This window comes from Ambystoma mexicanum, chromosome 7p, assembly GCF_040938575.1.
Source record: "Ambystoma mexicanum isolate Mex_15411 chromosome 7p, UKY_AmexF1_1, whole genome shotgun sequence".
Lineage (NCBI taxonomy): Eukaryota > Metazoa > Chordata > Amphibia > Caudata > Ambystomatidae > Ambystoma > Ambystoma mexicanum.
Window position 1 is genome coordinate 204,255,559 of NC_090939.1, and position 22,927 is coordinate 204,278,485.

Genomic DNA, 22,927 nt, shown 5'->3' on the forward strand with positions numbered 1-22,927 from the left:
TGTGCCTCTTCCTCAGAAGCCAGGCTACCACTCCTGGCACTCATGGAACCGGTGTAACTTCAGAAAATGCTTTCCCTGCTTACTGCGCATGCGTGAAATGCAATCGCTAGCAAAATCTGATGGTACATGTAACGTCAGATTTTGCTACCCGTCAGAAAATGCTTTTGATAGCATTTTTTAACAGTGGGCTTTTTGTAGCCAACCCTATGTTGTAAGGGCATTAACCCTATGTTAGCAGTGTTTACCCAATTTTTGTATTAACCCCATGTTATCAATTTTAACCCGCCTGCTGCGTCTCCTGTCGCAGTCTTCACCGCCACAGGCCCGGTTCCTTACAGTCCAGTTGTCTCTGCGGGGGCCGGGTCCCTCACTGGGTGCGCTCCCAGCCTTCTACCGCCGCTCCTTCGGTCTTCTCTGCCTGTGCTTTCCTACCACAGCACTTCGGCGGGCCCTATTGCCCGCAGGTTTCTCTGTGCCTTCCTCACGCTGCTGTGGCCCAACAGCACGCCGGCCACCTCACCAAAATGGCGCCCGACCGGGCTCACATCCACGAGCCGTCAGCCCAGGGTTTCAGGGTTCCCAGGCCCCGATTTCAAACTAAGGCGCAGAAAAATTAAGCACAGATCTTCCGCTTTCACCAGTGTTCAAAATCTCTGCATGATAACAGCGGGAGACAGGATATTAACTGCAGGATGTCGGTGGCCCCAGAGGAGCAGCAAAGGCTCACGTCCTGATCCACTCGCTACTCGACAGCGCCCCGGCACAACACGGTTCTTTATAGGCTCCCTAGACCCACCCCCCTCTGAGCCCATTCATAATGCATATCTTAAATACCTTACTTACAAGATAGCTTTATATCTATTAGAAGAGTAAGTGAACGCCAAGCTCTGTCATTTAACCTTCCACAAATCTACATTTCTCTCTGAAATGTATTTCAAAATGTCGTGTTATTCAGTTAGAGTTAACAGCTTTCTGACAGCACCCCAGGACCAGATGGTAGCAAGCACTACACATGCACTTGACGTCCATTTGGCAGTCATGTTTTATTGAAACAAAACAAAATCACTGCGCAAGTCCAGTCAGTTCTTAGTTTATTTTGCAAGAAGGCCAGTGAGATGCCCAATCACTAAATCTATCCTTTCAGGATAAGCTTGTATGCTGCATTCAAGATTGCTATAAGCTAGCACTCAAACCGCTCCTAGTCACTCCTAAAGCTCATTCAACAAGGGGGACTGGGGCAGCATTAGATTTTATTGCGCACAGTTCTTTAAATGCCCTTTGCCAAGTGGCCACTTGAAGTTCATTGCACCCTTTCACATGGCACTGTCGTGTAGAGACTCAAGCACTAGCCGATTCTCAGGTGGTACAAGCTGCACCAAAATATTTGTTTACAAATGTTCATCCATCTCATTCGCTTCCCTTTACAGGTAGTGCTTGCTAGTCTATTCAAATCATGAGAGCCTAAACATATTCTCAAGCCTCAGAAGACAGACTTTATTTAACCCAGTAAGTCTCTCTGTAGCTTGTGTCTGGTAGAGTCCAATGCGCCAACCCTTCTTCCCCACTTGGGAGACACTGATTTACTGCTTCTGTTTCTCATATCCTGTCAGAAATAGAAACAATATGAAGACGTTGGTGTGTTACGCATCATTCGTAACCTTTACATGTAGGATTGGGGTAGTGTGAGCGGAACACCCCTATTGAAGCCTGTTTACTTCAGAAGTTAGCTTCCTTTAATACACCATTCCAAACATTAGATGGCGATGCAAATCCTGTGACTTTAAACAGATACAAGTTACAGAAAGCCTAGTATTGGGTAAGTAACATCTGCCATATACATGCTGAGAACGGTGCTTCCTGCGCATTGGTGCTAAGGCCTTCACTGAGTGGACAGTGGAGTATATGAAGCCATCTGGTAGCTGCTCAAACATTTTCAGACCACACTGCAATTTAAAAATATTTGGAAGATGAGAACTCTGTGGGAACAATTATCACATCTGTTCTCTCTTTGCACCGTGCACCTGGCCACCCTCTGTCCTCCGGGCCCAGGTACCTGATCACCCCGCCACCCTCCCGCACTGCCTCCAGGCCACCCCTTGCACTGGGGTCTGTATATGTACCCATACAGCCCCCCCTTATTCCTCCTGCACTTATCAGACCTACCCTGTCTGCTGCCTTAAACCTAGCACTTGCAAATTGCTGGCTGCACTACCACTGTTTGTTGCCTTTATTATTTATTTATTGTTATTTATCTGTTTCTTCTCTGCTTCGCACTTTCCACTTCTGTCCCCTTCCATGCACTTTTCCCCTCCCCCATGCACGTGCGCGTTCTCAATGTCACTGGGCCTAGTAAGATCGGTGTTTTGTTTTCCCCTGTTCCCCTCCCCTCCCTTGCCTTGTCGTGCTCTGAAACACTTGTGTTGGAGCGTGATAGAAATAAAATATCAATATCACTATCCATCAGAAAGCACTTCCCTGATGATGAAGAACTTAATGTACTGAAGTTAAGTAACCTGTTCTTTGCGAAACATCATTCACAGTGATATTAATGTGCCCCATTTTCCCTAGTTTCTAGTATTATTTGCTCCAATTGATTTTCTTTTCTGAATTGCAGATATCAAGACTGTACAAATATTGCAGAGCTCTTAGATGTTGATGAACAAGCTCCTCAGGATGCAGAGGTATTACAGAAAAGCACCATCATTATTAAAGCCTATTTGAGGATGAATTGGCATTGATTATATTGAATCTGTTAATGCTGTGGAGTTCTTTTACATCCTTTCCAGACAATCTTGTTGGAATTCCAATGCTTTGAAAGTTGAAAATGAAACCATCAGAAAATAAAACGTCCCAGGCACACATGAGCAGGGCCAGTATTGATATGTCTGTGTATGGACAGTAGATGCAGAAGGCAAACAAAATGTATGGCACCCAACAAACGCAAACATCCACATCAAGTGAAAGATTTAGAGGAGGCCCCAGAGATGGTGTGCTACCTCTGCGGAACCCACTACCGCCCCAGGTGCCAAGGCCCTATGAAAGCAACTTATTTTATTAGTCCTCAATGGGGAAGGGTGGAATTTCCCTGTTTAGCTTGCAAGGATATTGCACTATGTCCAACGCTTGTGCTTTACAGGTCGTTCATCAGGAATATTACCTGCCCTTCATTCAACGCCCATTATATCCGCCCTCTTGTCTCAGGACCCTCCCCTATTGGAGGTGGTTTGTCAGCTTCTGGTGAAGGGCTCAATAGAACTGGTACCACGCTTGGAACAGGGCACAGGTAGGTAGTCGGTGTACTTCTGGTTCCGAAGGAGGATGGGGGCTTATGTCCCATCCTGGATCAGAGATTACTACATTTTACCTACGCACAAAGTCAATATGGTGACTCTGGCTCAGATCCTTAAAGCCCTCAATTGACAGCGCTGGTTGGTTTCACTGGATCTTCAGGATGCCTACTTCCATGTGCCAGCTCACATCTAGCACAGGAAGTCCCTAGGATGTGTTGTGGGCTATTCTCACTACTCGTTCAAAGTCCTGCGTTTGGTCTCTTGGACATTAAGGGTCTTCACCACACACATGGGCATGGTCGAGGCTCAACTCGGAAGGGATTGCATTCTTCCCTTTCCATACTTGGTGACTGGTCTGTCCCAGCTCGCTTCCCGGACCAGGTGTTCCGTACTTGCAGTCTGTTACACAGCTTGCACAGCTTCTCCATGAACTTCAAGAACTCTCTGGTTTTGCCATCTCATCCCATCCGATGTATAGGTGCGGTCTTGGACACACTTCTGGGCAGAGCTTTTACACCTGAGGATTGAGTGTGAACATCTTCCATATGGTGCAAATCCTTCCAATCCCAGGAATCCTGTCTAAGCCTTCCTTAGTTTATTGGTTTTTATAACTTCCTATATTCCGGTGGCTCAATTGTGCACAGGGTTGCTTCATTGGCTCCTCCATTGCCAGTGGTCTCAGTTTCAGGGGAACATATCGAACCTTTTGTAAGTTTCGAACAGAGTTTCTCTAGACCTTGCAAGGTGGTCCCTGCAAGACAACCTGTTAAAGGGGGTGTTGCTTTGGCAACCTTCGCTTCAACTAACGGTGGTGTGTCCTTGAAGTCTTGGGGCACTCACCTGTTGGCTCTGACAGTGAGCGGACTGTGGTCTCCCTCGGAATCTTGGTAGCACATCAGCTTGCTGGAATTGAGGGCAATCAGGCTGGCCTTGGTTGTCTTCCTCCCCGATGTGAAAGTCAAGTATGTACTGGAAAAAAAAATCACAAACCTTTTACACATTTCATCATTTCCAAAATGTCATCAGTTCACCTTTAAAATTGGTTTTAAAATGTCATGTTACACGTCTCTAAACACCCACTATGCCATCCTCTCCTTTTTTCTGTGTTTTTTTTCTCCAGAATTTGTTCCCACCATGAAGATGGATTCCTCTTTCCTTGTCATTAAATATGGTTAATGTGCCTACATTCCATTTGTTGTTCCTGCTGCAGTGAAGCAAGTCTATTTTTCTCTTTATCTTGTCAAGAAAATTAATTCCTGCACATACCATTCCTTGTTTATGACCCTCCAAGAATAAATCCACCCATTCATCTGCTGTGAGCATTTTGGAGTTTTCCACATATTTAACTAGGAACAGAGATCTCTCCAATTATTGCTGGATATAATGTTATTAGATGCTGGACTGTTTCCAAGGTTCCTATACTATTACAGAACCTACATTGACCGTCGTTTTTACCATGTCTTTGTGTCCTATGGATGTATGCATAGGTTGGATATATGTTCAGTCTTATCCTCGTAGGTTTATCTCGATGGAATTGCTTGGGAAGTTTTGAAGGTATTGAGGAAGTGTATTATGTTTATCGTGCCAGTAGACTTCGCCTTAAATCAATATTACTGGGGTAATGGCCAGTGTACAATAATGCTAAGCAATTGGTTTACTTTTAAGAATTTTTGCTTATATGTTTTTCATTTTTAGGAGAGTTTATTTCTTCTGGTTTTATTTTCTACAGATGTTAATATGTGAATTATGCAAATGTTGATAATATTTGTAAACCTATTTCTCTTTTTTGTACAATTGTAAAGGTTTATATAAACCAAAACAATAAAGATAATAATAGTATGTCCTAGCCAAAGGGATTAATCTGGTCAGTTTGTTTTACCTTTTCCTTTTAGTTTCTTGGGATTTTCAATCAGCAATTTTATTGATGAATGTAGGTAGCCCAGATGTTTAGCAAATTTTTGCTTCCAGTCGTTAAGTGTCCTGGAACCTCTTCTTTTCACATCTTGTTTTAGAATGGTGTAACCCAACACCGGTTGATTTTCTGATATTTTTCTTCGTACTTCCAAAGTTTTCCTCATCTCTATCGAATGTAGGGACTGTAGGTCTTCACTAATAAAACCATGAGTAGACTTTTAGGGAGTCATGAACATTTTTTCCAGAATATCCCTTCCAGAACTTCCCAAGTTTTCTTGGGTGGAGTGAGCACTGCCTTTCCTCCATATGTCAGGATGGCTACCACCTTGTTCATGTAGAAGGTCCGCAATGGCCTTAGTTAGAATTTGCCATATCGGGAATTCAATATAGCTCCTTGAGAGGCTAGCATGTTCGCCTTTTGGTGCCAAGCCTTTTCAGCCACTGAGGTATTAAAGTTTATGCCCAAATATTGTATCGAGTGGACCATTTCAAGTTGTTCTTGTGCAATTCTCCATTTGAATGATTTATAGCTCTTCTCGTGCTTTGCTTCTATGACCATTATCTTTGTTTTTGCGCCATTTGTGATCAGGTCATTGTCCTGCATGTATTCTTGCAGTTTGTCCAATAGATGCTGTAGACCAATCTGTGTGTGGTCGATTATTACGAGATCGTCGGCATAATGCATAACTGCAATCTCTGTATTGTTCCATGTAGGAGGAAAGTGCTTTGTATTTTTCAAGGTTAGTGGTAAATCCGCAATATATAGTTTAAACCACGTTGTTGCCAAGGGACACTGCTGCTTTACGCCTTTGTTGACTTCAATTTCCGCTGACACAGGAGGTTGTTTTTGGATTTAATGCCTCCATGGGGCCCAGTAAGTCTTCTGGACTTTTCCAGGTGACCAGTATTCTGGGCAGAAAAAAAACAATCTGAGGGACCTCGACGCGTGAAATCTTGGGTACACTACATGTCACTATAGGGATAGTGTTACAGACACGCCTATGTCGACGTCCCTTTTTCGACTTTTGAAAAACAAGATGCAATACTCCGCAGTGACCCCTGGATGTCGGACTATGCACAGCATGTGAATCTAAGCAGATACAACCATCAGAAATGCTTTTACGGTAAGTAATGCATGTCATAAAGCTTGCCTTTTGTTCTGATTGTGTCCAATTTTAACAGTGACAGGATAAGTAGATTTAAATCTGTACCAGTGCCCTTCGTAAAGCCTGCTTGTCATGGGTCAGCTATTCTTTCACGCTCTGGCCATTGCGTTAACCGTGCTTGTAGTGTGGATGCAAAGATTTTGCCAATCACATCTAGTAACGCAATGGGTCTATAATTAGCTGGATCTTCCTTTGAGCCTTTTTTGTAGATCGGGATTATGATGCTCGACGTCCAGGACACTGCTAGCTTTCTGCGCTTCTCGATGTTCTTAAATACCGCTGATATGAAGCTAGCCCATGCCTCTATATTAGCTTTTAGTGTTCTGTTTGATAGGCCGTCTGGCCCTGCTGCTGAGTTTTTTAAGTTTTTTTTATTAGGCCTTCAATTTAGCTCACATCAATATCCACTACCCATTTTTGCTGTGTATAGGCATCTTGCTCAATGTATTCCTTGTTGTTGCTTCCAAAAGCTTTGGCATAATGAGCCAGCCAATTTGTCTTGGAAACTCCACAGCTCAGCCAGCTTTGTTGATTCAGCATAATGTTGTTTATGATCGACCACATTGCAGTTCATATTGGACATAGCTCTTATCATTTCTTCTCCTTGTTTCTGGTCACACATTTTTCTAAAGCTAATAAACCAATTTTTATATTTCTGCTTTCTAGTCTTTACCAATCGCCTTATCATTACTTCATTGGAATTTAAGTTTTGCCTCTGAATTTCTCTCAGATCTTTTCTTAGGCATTTCCTCTGTTCTACCACTGTACTACTATAAAGATGCCTTGGTTTCATTAGAGGCCATTTCAAGCCGGTTTTCATCATCTTATAAGATGCTAGGAAGGGTTGATCTGATGTATCTGATTGTTCTGTTTGGCTCCAGCCTATATATTAGTCAGTTATTTTTGTAATATCGCTTGTCTTAAGTTTTACTCTATTGCCTCCCGACTTTATTTCCAATGATTGGGTGTCTTCTTCTATAGTAGAAACACATGTGACATTCCACGTTAGTTTTAATATGTGGTGATCACTGATTGTCTGTGGCGTCACGTCCAGCCTTTTTACTTTGTCAAGGTAGTTCCTTGAGATCCAGTCATAATCCAATGTAGATGATTGAATTCCATTGGACCATGTCTTTTTCCCTGGGATGTCTCCTCTTCTATTTGTCCATTTAGCATGTACACATTTCTTGCCTCCATCAGTTTCATCCATTTCGATTGAATTCTGTCGACTATCTGTCGACTCATTATATGGGATGCCATTTGTATCTAAGCATTTCATGTTCAAGTCCCCACAAATTAATATTAATGGACTTCGATGGTGCTCCTGGACATTGTCGATAATTTACGCTACCTCATTCAGTATCGCACTCAACTGTATTCTGGCTGGATTCCATTGTATATTTATTATGACCATGTTCACCCCAGTCTTACCCTCTTGCTCCGGGGTTTGTATAATAGCCCACAGTATATACGGGTTAGGAGTTGCTTGATTGATCACTTTGATCTTACTTTCCTTTTTTATCAGTGTCAAGAGCCCGGCAAATGGTCTTCCATTGCTTAATTTTTCTGGTTTTATCAGCGTTTCGTAGCCTTCACATGCCGGCTTCGCTCTTAACCACATCTCTTGGACGCAAATTATCTGGTCTCTTTTCAATTGGGGGTGCACTTTAATGAATAGGTGTTGAAATCCTCTGCTGTTCCACGATATTAACATGCTTGCAGGTGGATTTGGCCTGATTCTCGTCCAATCCTTTCATGATTTATTCAGGGCAGATGAGGGACTCACTTTGTTTGTGGTTTCAACATGTTTGTGCCTGTGGCTTTCTTCTATTTGTTTTTGTTTATTTTATTTATATAGTGTATATAGCGCTGCAGACCCAGAGGTAAAAGGGCGCTTTTTGACAGGTTACAAAAACAATATATATATATATATATATAATTTGCAGTTATACATTTGTGCCATATGTACAGTATATACAGTTTGCATTGTTATAGTTAGAGTAAGACAGTGTCGTCAGGCGTAAGAGATAGAAAATGGTAGAGTTCGTTTTTCTCCAGTAATCAGCCAATGACTTGTTTGCTGAAGGGTTGAAATGATTCGATTGATTTAATGTTAAGTGGTAAGGTATTCCAGAGTTGAGAGGCCAGGACCGTGAAGCTAGAACCGCCAGGTCTTTTTAAGGTAAATTTGGGCACTGTAAGGCATAACTTGTTGGACGATCTGGTAACCCTAGTAGCCGATTTTAAGGTGAATTTGTTGGTGAGATACGGTGGGGCTAGATGGTTTAAGGCTTTGTAGGTGAGGCAAATGGTTTTTAGGTCAATGTTTTGTTGTATAGAGAGCCATTTACAGGATATTCTAGTGGTGGAGATGTGCACTCGCCTGGGGATGTTTAATGCTGCTCGTAGCGCGTTATTTTGGAGTACCTGTAGTTTGTTGATTACGGATTGGTTGGCACCTAGGTAGAGGCTATTGCAGTAGTCCAGTTAGGACTGTATGAGAGCCCTAGCCAGTGTGAGACAACTATTGGTGGAAATGAAAGGCCTGCAGGCCCTGATCAGTTTCCCAGTTTAGGCAGTGGCTGAGGCAGTCATATTAACTTGTTTGGCAAGGTTAGTATTGGCGTTGAGATAAAAGCCAAGAGTTTTCACAATGGGAATTGTGTTACCGTCAATGAGGATGTTGTAGTTAGGGCTAAGTTTCTGCAGGTTGTTAGGAGATCCGACAAGGAGAAGCTCAGTCTTTTCATCATTCAGGCAGAGGCCGTGTGTGGTCTGAATGATGGAGAAGATTTTGTTTATCCTGAGGACGTCAGCACTGTAGTTACCTGAGATGGTGAGCAGTATCTGGGTGTCATCTGCGTAGTTGGTGTAGGTGACACCCAGATGGTCCAATATGTCAAAGAGGGGCTTTGTAAAAATGTTGTACAACTTGGGGGAAACACAAGAGCCTTGTGGGACACCACAGGTAATAGGGATAGGGTCTGCTGCTGCCATTGATGAAAAAACATGCATGGTTCTGTTAGCCAGGAAGGATTGTATCCACATGACAGCAGAGGAAGAAAAGTGCGCTGCAGATGAGAGGTGGTTGCAGAGTATTTTATGGTCGACCAGGTCAAAGCACGCTGAAAGGTCTAGAAGAATTAGGATGGCGGCATTACGTTTATCTTTAATATCATCAAGCTGACTTTGAGGTCAACAAGGGCAGTTTCTGTTCCGTGTTGAGGTCGAAAGCCAGATTGACGTATTCCTAGCAGTTGGTTGGTCTCTAAATAAACCTGAATGCTATATAATCCTAATGCTATTGTCGGCTTACACTTGTTTTCGAATGTCACTCTTATACCTACTGATCTTCCAACCTCTGTGCGTCTCTCTGCAGGGGATGTGATATTTCCCTTGCTGATTTCGACATTGTACCGTTTGTCTTCCACTTGTAGTTTTTGGTTTCCACACGTTTCTATGTCTGTCAGGTCGAATCCAAATTGCAACTTTTCGTAGCTTCCCTTTAATAAGAATTCTTTAACCAGTTTTCATTTGATATGCAAGATCACGCAGTCTGCTCTTTCCTCAATTGTTCTATCAACGGATGATATTGTTCGTAGTGATGGAACACTGTGTATCAACCTCATTATGTTTCTCCGGTTTAAGTTAATTAGTGCTTTTCAGCTTGTATGTTTTCCAGAATGACCTTTCGTGTCAATTCCTCTTTTTTTTTTTTTTTAACCAACTTTAAGTTTTCAAGAGCATTACTTACAAACATGTATGCATTAGAGAATAGCAAGTGTTAGCCTTTCTCCATTGTTCGCTCCAGTCTTTGGGTTTCGTTAGCTCCTAAATTTTAACTGTTAAACCCCCCTCAACCCCCTCACTCCCTCAAAACATAACTTCCAAACATTTGAGTGGAGTGTTACATATTTCGGCTTTCCTGAATGTCTTCCGGGCTGGATCACGTTTTCAGCCCAAGATTTGCACTTTCAAATAACAGGTATTTTGCAAAGTAATTTAGGCTTGAAGTACATCTGCTCTTTATCGTCTGTGAATTCATGCAGTGGCATCCAAGTATTCAAGTATTTTGAATAAGAACCATGAGTTAATGCAGTCACTTTTTCCATGGCCATCACCCCCCATAGTCTCACCCACCACATGGTCACTACCGGCCCTTGCTTGTTCTTCCATGCTTGTGCCAGGGTGATTCTGGCAGCGCTCAGCATATGGGTGAAAAGGCTGGCTTTGGACCCTGAGTTTGCATAACACCCCTCGACTGCCTCCCCCAGAAGGACCACCACCGGATCAAAAGGCAGTTGCGCCCCTGTTATTTCCCTGATATGGCTCAAAATCTCCTTCAAGTATATCTCTGCCACCGGGCAGGACCACCACATGTGAATTAAATCCCCAGGTTGTCTGCAGCCTGCTGGGTGACTGACAGCTAGGCTGGAATGAATGGGAGAGAACTGAATAAAAGGCGAGGCTTTTGGCTTGGAAGGCAGTCGACCACTGGAGGAAGGAACCGGAGAAGAACCAGAAGATGACTCATGCTGCAGCTCCTGGACCTTTGGTTTGCCCGGTGAAGCCCTGCTGCTGTACTGAAACTCCAAATTCGTATCAACAGAGAAGCCCGTGCAAGGACGACTTCTCCCCTTGAGTTGGTTGAACCAATCAACTCCAAAGTAAGAGACCTGGACAACTTCTCAGAGCCGGTTGAATTTCCAGTGTTGCTGCTGGAAACCGAATAGCCAGGGAGAGGAACGTGTGCGTTGCTTTTAAGTTGGCCAAGAGCTCCAGGAAGATCCTCTGGACTCCCAGGAAGCAGAACTGTCCGAGCCTGAGCCCCCTCAACAGATTGTGGGACCCCAGAAGCAAGGAAAGTGTATCTCGACAGCCAGGCACCGCAGTGTTCCTATTTGCGTTAGTCGCAAGGAGCTGAAACACCGGAGTGACACTTGTATGAAGATTGTCAGTTGCGAGCGGTGACCGTCCCATTGCAGTGCAGGAGTTCCCAGAAGTCCTCCCTCTTGTCCCCACAACTGTGGCCCAGTAACAGTTAGATCTGCAGAGCTGAACAGGAGTGATCTGCTGCACTTTTTCTTCAATCCAAAGGTACTGTAAAGTCTGAGAGAACGTACATCTCATTGTATAGTTGCTTGCTTCTTCTACTACTCACAAGCCTAAACAGTTTGTGGCCCTACATTGATTCTTCGTTTCTTCAAAGACTTCTAAAACATTGTGCAAAGACTTTTCTACTTAACTACCTGAAGTGCTTCAGCTCATATAGACTTTTTCCCATTGACTTTGGCTTAACCTGTTATACTGAATGACTCTGCTTATGGGATCCAAAAGTATTTGCCTGCTTAAGAATATTTCTTATAACCTTTTCCTTTGACTAATTCCTAAGAATGTTCTAAATGCTACAGTAAGATATTAATGTCCCCAGCACCCTAGCTATTGAAGTCACCTGAGGGTGTAGTTTGTGACTGTGGGCCATCCCTAAAGGGTCTTTACTGATTTAAGAATATTAAGTGTGTGTATTTTGTAGTGTATTTGAGGGTTATCATTATATAGCTCCATTTTGAAGAAGGCTTATTCTAACTGACAAATTAATAATTGTTTATTCAAGAAACCTTGTGTGTAAGTGTTTATTTGAATACTTGTCACTGTGAATCTCTGTGTAACTCCCCTACAGCTCACATTGACCCCTCTTGAGATAAGCCTGGCTGCTCAACACACTACCAACCTGTGTAGTACAGACTTATACCAAAGGTTGGGTTCCTATTTCCAGGATGTCAGGGTTTTGTAGTGCCCCCAAAGGGTACTGCATACAATCGTGTCCAACAGCCGCCTGAACCTTCATGCTGGGCTGCTGAGAAGCTGAGGTAGAAAGAATGAGAATTGTTGTATAACTTCCTACATGTGCTTCTCTCAGCTCGTTGGCCCACCATTGAGTTTATTTAATCCTGCAAAATGCATACATTCTTGGCTTTGTGCCGGGAAAGGTATCTGGACCCGTTCTCCGGTCCAAAATCCTCTGTTTTGGATTTGGCCTTGACCAGAATGCAGCGTGCACTGTGAACGGGTACATAGCAATTAGCTCGGTTTTCAACAGGACCGCTGAGCAAAACTCATGATGGCTCATCTGGCCAGCAAGGTGACTGTGGGTGGATGCCCCGATCAGATAGTTCTCGACCTCCCGTGAATGGGTGCTATTCCAGGAAGTTCTGGAGAGGATTTTCTGCCATTGAGGTACTCGTCAAGGGTATCTCTTCACTTCCAGTAGGAACAGGAAGTGCAGATGGTCGTGTTCCAGGGAATATCCTCATCAGGGTGCCTTGGGGAGGCCTTGACATGCAAGTGGGAGTTCGACCTGCTCTGTGTTCCCGCCGATCCCTGTCATACTGCTGGCTTTCAGGAGGCTACATTTGTTAGGGTCCACAATGATATTGATCCTTTCCGAACTGGGCCCAGAGAACATTGTACCCAGAGTTGCTGGTCATTATCATCTTCCCTCCCTGGTGCTTCCTGCATAGGACAGACATCCTCTCCCACTCAGGGTGCAGGTCCTGCACCAAACCTCCATACCCTTCATAATTTTCATGCCTGGCTCATGAAAGGTTGAGGGATAATTAATGGGATTTTTCAGAAAATGTTCTAGGCGTGCCCCTCTCAGCCGGAAGGCCTGCAACCTAATCTATGCATGTAGGTGGCGTATGTTTTGACTTGTTGCCGGGAGAGGGATCTGGACACCTTTCTTTGCTCCACATCCCTTATTTTGGAGGCACACTATACATTAGTAATATTCAAGATAGATATGGCCCATTTGGGGACATAGTCATAGTAGACAGAGAGTGCACCAAGGGGCGAGAAGGAGAGAAAAATTGGTCTTTAGATAGATTTTATTTTAGCTCATGCTATTGGGTATGGTGAAGTATCGAGAATATTCTTACCATGATGGATAATGCTGATATATATTCCAAAGTTGAGACTGCTGGATAGCAGCTATGAAGACGAGGAAAGATCCTGTTAAAAGATCTACCCACTACTATGCTACGCTTTACTAGCTGGCAACTTTTCATGCCACCTGGCCCACTTTCAAATAGGGCAGATCCAGCTACACGCTGACCCAGCACTAGAGCAATCCGGGGTGACCAGCTCAGTGGATCCACGTCACCATGGGACCACTTTGATGGGGGGGCACAGGCTGCAACACATTACATTGGACCTACGTCAGCCATCATTCTCAGCCCTCGTCCCCAAAGCCCCCCCCCCCCCCCCCTAACAGGATCTTTCCTCTTCTCCATAGTTGCTATCCAGCCATCTCAACTAGGGAATATATATCCGCATTACCCTTCACTGTAAGAACATTACTGATAACTCACCAAGCTAATAGCATGAGCTAAAATAAAATATATTTAAAGACCATATTTTTCTCTCCTTCTCTTCTTGCCCCTTGGTGCACCTTCTTTCTACTCACTATGTCCCCAATTGGGGCATATCTGTCTTGAATATTACTAATGTATACTGTGCCTACTGTTCCATGTGTGAAACTGTCACATCATACTCACTTCACGTCACTATGCTATTCAACTGACATATGTATGTCCTCATATCACCTGGCAATGTATTATGTCACAATTCACATTGCTACTCATGGCAACTCGCCACATTACCAATATGGCACATTCACTATTTGTTTTTATTTTTTACATTTGTATAGCGCACTACAGCCCACGGGCATTGAGGCGCTTTTTCAAGAAAGTGTACGTAGGCAAATATACCTATATATATATTTATGAATATATATATGTTCCTATACTTTGGAACATGCGGTTACTTAGTTACATCATAGGCGGTAGGTTGCAAGTACATTAAGCAGACATAGGTTTCAGTTAAGTACCAAGAAAATGCTAGGCATGAGCATTTCAAACAAATAGACTGGCTTTGATGGCTTTGCGGAACGCCACGTGGGAGTTGATCGCCCTGATGTGAGTGGGGAGTGCGTTCCAGTGGGCGGCAGCGATAACTGCAACCTCCAGCACGCACTCTGCATGTTTTGGGCTTGGTGATCAGGTTGGTGTAGGCCAGCGTAGGTGGCCTGGTGGATGTGGGCATGGAAATATGCTGAGTGTGGTAAGGGGGCGCTAGATCATGGAGGCATTTGTGGGTAATGGAGAGGATTTTGAAGATAACTCTCTGTTTAACGGGAAGCCAGTGCACCTGTTTCCTAAGGTCCGATATGTGATCCTTTTTCGGAAATCCTGTGGCGGCCCTAAGTGCATTGTTTTGGACAAGCTGGAGTTTGGCAATGTTTTTGTTGGATGTGCCTCAGAGGAGAGCATTACAATAGTCCAGTCTTGAACCGATAGTGGCCCTGGCAACAGTAAGGCGGTTCTTCGTGGTTAGGAAGGGTCTTGCTGCATTGAGCAGTTTAGAGTAGTAGGCCGATGAGGATGTAATGGCGTTGAGGTAGACTCCCAGAGTTTTAACTGTTTGGGACACTTCGATGGGTATATTATCGATGGTGAAGGAGCGATATTTCTTGTCAAGGTTACCCAGTATGGTTGGTGACCCAATGAGTAGGAGCTTGGTTTTGTCGCTGTTGAGGCACAGCCAATTTTCTGCCATCCAGGCTTGGATGGTGCAGTAAATGGAGTTAAGGTTGATACTGTCTGACCCATAGTCACCTGTGAGAGGGATGAGCACCTGCGTGTCATCAGCGTAGTTGGTGTATGAGATTCCCAAGGTGTCGAGAAGGTTAAAAAGGGGCCTAGTAAATAGGTGTAGAGGGTGGGTGCGATGCAGGACCCCTGGGGTACTCCACATTTAATGTTGCTGGGAGAGGCACATGCCTTTAGGAGAAGACTTTCATGGCCCTTTCCTGTAGAAACGAAGTGATCCACGCACACGCTTTGGCTGCAATGGAGAGGTGGTGGCAAAGTGTGTTGTGGTCGACAAGGTCGAATGCGGCGGATAAGTCAAGGAGCAGAAGGAGCGCAGGTTTCCCTGCGTCTCTGATATCATCCATTTAATTTTTTAGGTCAAGTAAGGCCGTTTCGGCTCCATGTCGTGGCCTGAAACCAGACTGCCGAAGGCCCAGAAAGCGGTGGTCCTCAAAGCATTTTTGGACTTGCAGGTAGGCTGCTTTGTCCAGAATTTTGAGCAGGAAGGGGACCTTGGTAATAGGCCTGTAGTTACCTGGTGTACTGAGGGGTCAAGGGATGGCTTTTTGAGGAGTGGTCGTACCCAGGCCTCTTTGAGGTTGGACGGAACAAGGCCTGATTGGAAGGAGGCATTGATAAAGGCTGTCAGGAAGGGGGCGAGGGTGGTGCCGCAGTCCTTGATGAGCTGAGCAGGATAGGTGTCGCCCTTGCAGTTGGACGGTTTGATAGTTTTTAGGAGGGAGATGACTTCGGATTCACTAACGTCCTTGAAGTTGAATACCGGTGAGGAGTTAGTTGTAATCTCCTTGTTCTGATGACTATTTTGGGAAGCAATCGGCAGGGTTAAGGTCTTTTGGTGAGCTAGGATTTTCATTTGCAGGGTATTTAGTTTGTTGAGCATGGCGGATTGGATGTCATTACACAATTTTTCATCCTTCAAGAGGGTGGGTGGGCGGGGTGGGCGGTGTTTCTAGCTCCCTAAAAATGGCAAAGATTTCCTTGGTGCCAGATTTGGCGTTAGCTATGCTGGTGTTGAAGGAGTTAGCTTTGGCTTGGATTATGGCAGATTTGTAGTCTTTGGAGATGGTCTTGAAAGCTAGTTTGGTAGTATCATTGGGTTTAGCTTTCCAGGCTGCAAGGCCGGCGCGTTTTTTTGCACGCATTTGGAGCAGATCCTGGGAGAACCAGGCATTGGTGTGCTTGGTTTTCTTGGCTTTCCTAGGAGTGAGGGGAGCAATAGAGTCGACAGCTTGGGTAATGGCTAGCTTGAATGAGCTGGCAAGGGTTTCAGGGTCCTGCGAGAAGGGAGCCTGGAGTGCAGGTACTTTAAGGAATGGAATGATGTTTTCAGCCGTAAGTTGGCGTGAACTTCTGGAGAGGCCTGGAGGGAGGGGGGTAGTGGGAGGGCGGGGCTCTTTAGAGGTGTCAAGGTCAAATTGGATGTAGTGGTGGTCGGACCACGGGATGGGAGAGTTCTCAGTAATGAGTACTGGACAGTTGTGGTGGGAGACCCAGTCCAGTGAGCGTCCTTTGGAATGTGTGGGGTGGGCGATGGCTTGCGCGAATCTTAAGGTAGATAGGGCTTTATCCAGGGTGGCTGCGTGGGCGTCATTAGGGTCATTGAGGCCAGGATTGAGGTCACCAGTGAGTAGGACTTTGGATGTCTTTTTCAGGTTGGCAGAGAGGGAATGGATGAGGGAGTCATGGAAATCTGTGGTAGGCCCAGGGGGGCGGTAGACGATGTGGAGAGCCAGAGTCATGTTAGGAGAGAGGTTGATTTTGAGTGGGAGGTAGTCGCAGCTGTGGCCAAGGTCACCTTCTATTCTTCTGACAGCATGGCTTTCTTTGGCAATAAGAGCTACTCCGCCGCCCCTGGTGAGGGGTCGGTCTTGTCTGTGGATGGTGTATCCATCTGGGATGGCCAGGGTGAGGGATGGGACAGATGTTTCATTCAGCCAAGTTTCAGTGATGATGAGGAAGTCTAACTTGTTCTTGAGAATGAGGTTGTGGATAATCCAGGGCATGGGCTGGGATAGATCTAGCGTTGACAAGACCACATTTCAACGAGGTGGGTGCTGCAGTAGGATGTGCAGGTTTAGGGGCTTGGGGAGGGGCTGAGGCGCCGGTGGCTATTGGCTTGGGGGCAGCAGGCATGGTATCAGCACAGGGTGCATGAGGCATAACACACGGTGCATGAGGCACAGGTAGAGCAATGGCCGAAAGGGCAGCAGCATTAGGCATAGTAACAACACAAGGTGCATGAGGCACAACACTAGGTGCATGAGGCACAGGCGGAGCAATGGCCGTAAGGGCAGCAGCATTAGGCATAGTAACAACACAAGGTGCATGAGGCATAGTAACAACACAAGTTGCATGAGGCACAACACTAGGTGCATTAGGCATAGTAACAACACTAGGTGCATGAGGCACAACACTAGGTGCATGAGGCACAACACTAGGTGCATGAGGCACAACACTAGATGCATGAGGCACAGGCAGAGCAATGGCCGTAAGGGCAGCAGCATTGGGCATATGTGCGATAGTGTCGAAGGGGGCGCCTTGCTCGTGTTCAACTGGCGAGAGAGTTTCTGAAGAGAGGCGGAGTGGAGCTTTTAGTGCTGCAGGTGTCACATGGCAGGGGGCGTGCGTGTGAGGCCTGGTGACTGAGGTCGGGGATCCTTTGTGGTGTTGAGCACGGAGTGATGCCCTTGCTCCAAGGCGTGAGTTCCGTGAGTGCAGAGGCAGTAGGTGGGATGGAGGGAGGGCTAAGGCAGTACGAGCGCGTAGGCGTAGGTTCCTTGCAGCGGTGGGGAGTGGCTCTTGGAGGCGCATGTAGGCAGTGAGGCTCGAGTTAGCAGCCTTACCTTTGGTGAAGCGGTATGCCTCGCCGTCCATCGTCATCCAGCAGCGGAGAGCTGCAGAGAGGGGGGGGGCCTTTTCCCTTGGCCTTCTCCCGACGGCTTCGCCTGGCGGCCACCTCCCACTCCCTTTAAAGCAGGGGGGGAGGGGCTGGCAGGCAGAGGAGACCAATAGCGGGCCTGGGCTGCGGCGGTGCATTTCGCGGGCACTTTCCCGGGCTCCAGTGTGTTGATGCTGGTTGCCTTCAAGGCTGATATGCCGCAACAGCACAGCCTTGACAAAGACCTTCTGGTCGAAACACGTGTCCGCTTTCTCCTTGTAATTGACACTACAGGTGCTCGAAGACTATGGCAACTTATGCCAATTAAACCAACACTGCACTTAAACCTAAGTAGTAAGACTCATCATTTTCTCGTGCTTGACACACTACACTAACTGGGTACAACATTTGAAATCCACGGATATTACCGAACGGGGTTCCCCCTTTTCTTCTTACCCCTCTGGAAGCAATCGCCACTGGGTTGTTGCTGTCGAACAGGAGAAGCGAACCAAGTAGTGTCGGAAAGGGACAGTGAAGGTCTGTCGCGTGTGGATGTCCCACAAAGATGAAACTCACTGTGGACCTCGACAAGGTTGGGGAGGCGAGGATGTGTCCATTGGTCTTCGTCTGCGACCTTTGGTGGTGTTAGGGAGAATTCTCTTCTAAGGCTAATTTCCCTTACCTATAGAGTCCCCAGTGACTTTGCTGGATTTGAAGGGTTTATTTTTTTCTCCTGCTAAGACACTGAGTCTGGGGTGGGTCCATTGTGTGGCACTCTCTCCTGATAGGCTGGAGGGTCTCCTGCCAGGATGACCGCTCCACTGTGTGAGGGACAGCTAGGCTGTATGAATGGGGCTCTTTTTGCATAAAAGCAGGGTCCTGAGGACTGGAAGAGCAAGACGTTGCCACTGGAACTAAGAAGCCGAAGAGGAGGGGAGCCAAAGACATCTGCAACGACTGAACCACCGGTGAAGCCCTGCTGCAGCGTCTCACCACTTTTCTCCACACGACGAGAGAAGATCTTCATCTGCAAGAGCCTTCTTCCCTTGAGCTGGTGGGGCCAACCAGTTTGCCAATCGCCTTCCCGGACCTGCCTTGGTTGAATCTCCTGTACCCTGTACTCAGAGGCCGGATAGCCAGGCACCAGTCCACCCGGACCGCGATTTAAAGGAGCGTACCTTTTATTCGCCGGGCAGCAACGTGGCTGGTTTCATCCCTGGGTAGTGTAGTAACCCGAACCTTCCTCCACGACGAGAGCCTCGCTTCCTCTGCTGGATCACCCGAACTGCAGGAACTACCAGGAACAACCGCGACCGCAGGAGCCACTTCTTCATGTAAAGGTACATTATTCCACCAGGCCTCCCCTTTCTTCGTGGTAGCACTAAAGGTGTTTTAAATCCTTTACCTACCTGTTGGATTGGCCGCCCTCTCTCTTAACATTGTCTTTTCAACTTCTGCATCCACCTTTTCAAAATCGTTAACCAAAGACTTGACTGTAGCTACAAGAACATTTTCCTCCTGGGCCCTTGCCCTGTACTACTAACTCTGGCACAGGCCTACTGACTCTGGCTACATTTGTTAGACCTGCCTTCTTTAGATTGATTCTCACCTAGAACTGTGTTGGTGCACCTGCTTCTGATAACTACCCTTTCCTTCCCCTTTTTAAACCTTGTGAAATGCTATTTTGCTCAGTTTACATTTAAGTATTGCTTATACTGATGCACTGTCTTGCTTAAACTGGTTCACAGACTTATGGTAAGTGTTGCTAGGGTGTAAGAGACTATTTCTATATAACTTGTGCTTTCCCTCCCTTGTGAGGTATTGTTAGAGGATCCCTTGTGTGTAGTTGTCACTGTGCCGTTTTGCTCAGTTTTCACTCTGGTTCACTTGGTCTACAGTTTAACTTGGGACTGTGTATATTTTTCCTGTGACTTAATTTAACTTGCTTGATGACTGTGATACATGTGTTTTATTAGAAGTGTATACAATAAATATATAACTACTTTTTAATACAAAGCCTTGGTCAGTGTTTCCTTGCATCATGGTCTTGTAGGCTTATTGTGTAAACCCTGAATACTGCTCATCTCCCTCTTGAGATAAGTCTGACTGCTCAGCCACAGCTACCAACTAAATCTTTGTGGTACGGACTGATACCAAAGGGGATTTATTGCTCTCACCTGTAGTCCTAATCTTGTGTAGTGCTCCCTAAGGGCACTGCACAGGATTCTGCCTAACAATGACGATCTCTCAGGACCTGATATTTCTGGGTTTCCGTTGGAACACAATCGACTGCAGAGTGTACCTGACGGTGGACAGTATGGCGGATCTGTTAACCACGTGTCAAGTCTTCATTCAGTCGTAAAGCATGACCGCTTGGTGGTTCCAGAGGCTTCTGGGCTTCGTGGCCTTGTGCATTCTTGCTCTTCCCCTTGCGCATCTCAAGATGCGACTTACGCAGTTGGCTCTTCAGTGCTCCTTGCTTCAGGCAGTGGACCCGGACACCAAAATGATTCCGGTTCCACCATGCATGATGACAGATCTCCTATGGTGGTGTTATTCCAGCAATCTGTCGGTGGCTTGTGACTTTTCAGAAGCCCTCCCCTCAGGTGACCATTACGACAGACTCCTCCCTTATCGGTGGGGTGCGATGATGGATCATCTTCAGGTTTCGACCTCTGGTTGCCGCAGGACAGACAATTTCACATAAATTATCTGGAGCTTCTGGCGATTTTCCTGGCGCTCAAAGATTTCAAGCCAGGGATTGTGAACAAAGTGGTCCGCATCTGCATGGACAATGAGGTATCCATGTTTTACGTCAACAAGCAGGGGGGTACCAGGCCACCTCCCCTTGTAGATCTAGCCATTCAGATTTGGAAATGGGCCATTCAGCACAGTGTTTGGCTGTTGGCGGTACAGATTCCGGGCCAGCTGAATGTAACGGCAGATTCTCTCAGTCGGCGAGCAGTGGTCAGCTACGAGTGGGAGCTGAACAGGGAGATCCTCTCCGATCTTTTTCACCATTGGGGCACTCAAGTAGTGGACCTCTTTGCGACAGTTCGAACAGGAAACTTCTGCTTTATGCTTCCAGGAACAGGCTTGGAGCCTCTTCGCTGGTGTATGCTCTTGAGATTCCGTGGCACAATAGGAGGGCCTACGACTTCCCACCTTTTCCTCTGATTCACCGGGTGCTATGCAAGCTCAGGAATACGTCGAATTGCACTCTCCTGTTCATAGCCCTGTGGTGGCCAGCCAAATTCTGGTTTTCGGAGCTTCAGCATCTGTCAGTCTGCTCACCAATCAGGCTTCCGCTGATTCCCAACCTGATTCACCAGAGAGATCAGCAGATGTGGCACCCCTCCCTACAATCATTCAGCTTGGCGGCCTGGTGCCTGAGTTCAAATCTTTAGAAAGATTCAATTTGTCTGCGGATAATATGCGTATCATCCAGACAGCTAGAAAACCTTCGACCAGGTCTCAGTATAGGAGAAAATGGCTCAGTTTCTGTCACTGGTGTTTAGCAAAAAAGCTGGACCCCAGAGAAGCTGCCACCGGCACGGTGCCGTCCTTCATTTCTCATCTGGCAGCTTCAGGCATGCATGTCTTGTCTTGCAGGACTTATTTGTCGGCTATTGCCGCTTAGCTGTCTTCGGACTCTTGCTCTTTTTCTTTGACAAACCCTGTCATTAAAAGGCACTTTGCAGGTCTATTGCATCTGTATCCACCTGTGCGTAACTCTCATCCTAAGTGGGAATGTGGTTCTTACTGCTTTATGCCATAAACCCTTTGAGCCCATGGCTACGGTGGATTTGAAATTCCTTTAATGGAAAATGGCTTTTCTGATTGCGGTGATTTTGGCAAGGCCTGTAAGCGAGCTTCAGGCCTGGTGAGTAGAACATCCATTCCTCGCCTTTCACAAGGATAAGGTTGTCCTTCGGACCAATCCTTCTTTCCTTCTAAAGGTGGTATCCGAATTTCATCTGAATCAGTCTTTCCTTACCAGTTTTCTTCCCAGAACCGGCCTCAGATGCTGAGTGTTCTGCATAATTTAGATGTAAGGCGAGCTCTTAAGTTTTATTTGGACAGAACATCTAATCTTCAGAGCTCTTCCCAGCTCTTGGTGACCTTCGGTGACCCGAAAGGAAAGCCGGCCTCGAATGCAACTATCTCCCGATGGATTGCTTCCTGTATCTCTGAGGCGTATACCATTTCAGGGCCTTCAGCCTCCGAAGGGAATTCATACCCATCTTGTGCGGGGCAAGGCAGCTGCCATTGCTTTCCAAAAATATGTTCCCTGGGAAACCATTGCCAAAGCAGCTATGGTGGGCTTCCCCATCAGCTTTTGTGAAACATTACTACTTAGACCTGAGCTCCAGGGCTGATGCTCCGTTTGGGCAAGCTGTTCTCAAAAACCTCTTTCAGTAAAGGAGTTACATCCCCCCGTTATCCTGTAAGGAGTGCTTGGTGATCTCCCATAATTATGGAGAAAAGGGGACTGTTGGGGAGAATTCTCATTTATGGCTAATTTCCATTAGCTAGTGAGTCTGTCAGCGGCTTTGCTGGATTTCTGAGGTTTATTTTTTCTACCTGGTAAGAGTGTGAACCCTTTTCCCACTCTTACATGTGTTTTGCCATGTGTATTTCTACTGTTTGAGTCATCTTGGGCTCTGGAGCCACACCACTCCATGAGCCCAACTTTTTGTGTGCGTGTTACATAGCACCTTCAGTGCAGTGGCACAGGGTTGTCTCTAAGATTTTCCACTGACTCCATTTTTCTGGGGCTGACTACTGTCCCCCAGAAACAGGTAAAGTTGCCATTTACTTTATGTAGTTATTTAACCTACAGACCCAGTACACCCCATCTTACATGGAGTATTGGAAAGGGTTAACACTGATCCCTTTTTGTCTGTACCTCCTGGAGCCTTGTTTCGCTCCCTTAACACTAAGACTTGGCTGGTGCCAGTGGTATCTACCCTAACTTTTCCACTGCGATTATACTATTTAAACGTG

At 46.0% G+C, this 22,927-nt stretch overlaps 1 protein-coding gene across 3 annotated transcripts in view; it reads left to right on the top strand.

Moving 5' to 3' along the window:
* The window catches only part of BRWD1 (bromodomain and WD repeat domain containing 1), a 3,236,587-nt gene that overhangs the window by 2,580,233 nt on the left and 633,427 nt on the right, over window positions 1-22,927 (top strand). For all 3 annotated transcript variants that reach the window (XM_069636064.1, XM_069636066.1, XM_069636065.1), the window contains one exon: window positions 2,615-2,681. In XM_069636064.1, the coding sequence (XP_069492165.1) occupies window positions 2,615-2,681 (67 nt within the window). The remainder of the gene's footprint in view (window positions 1-2,614; window positions 2,682-22,927) is intronic.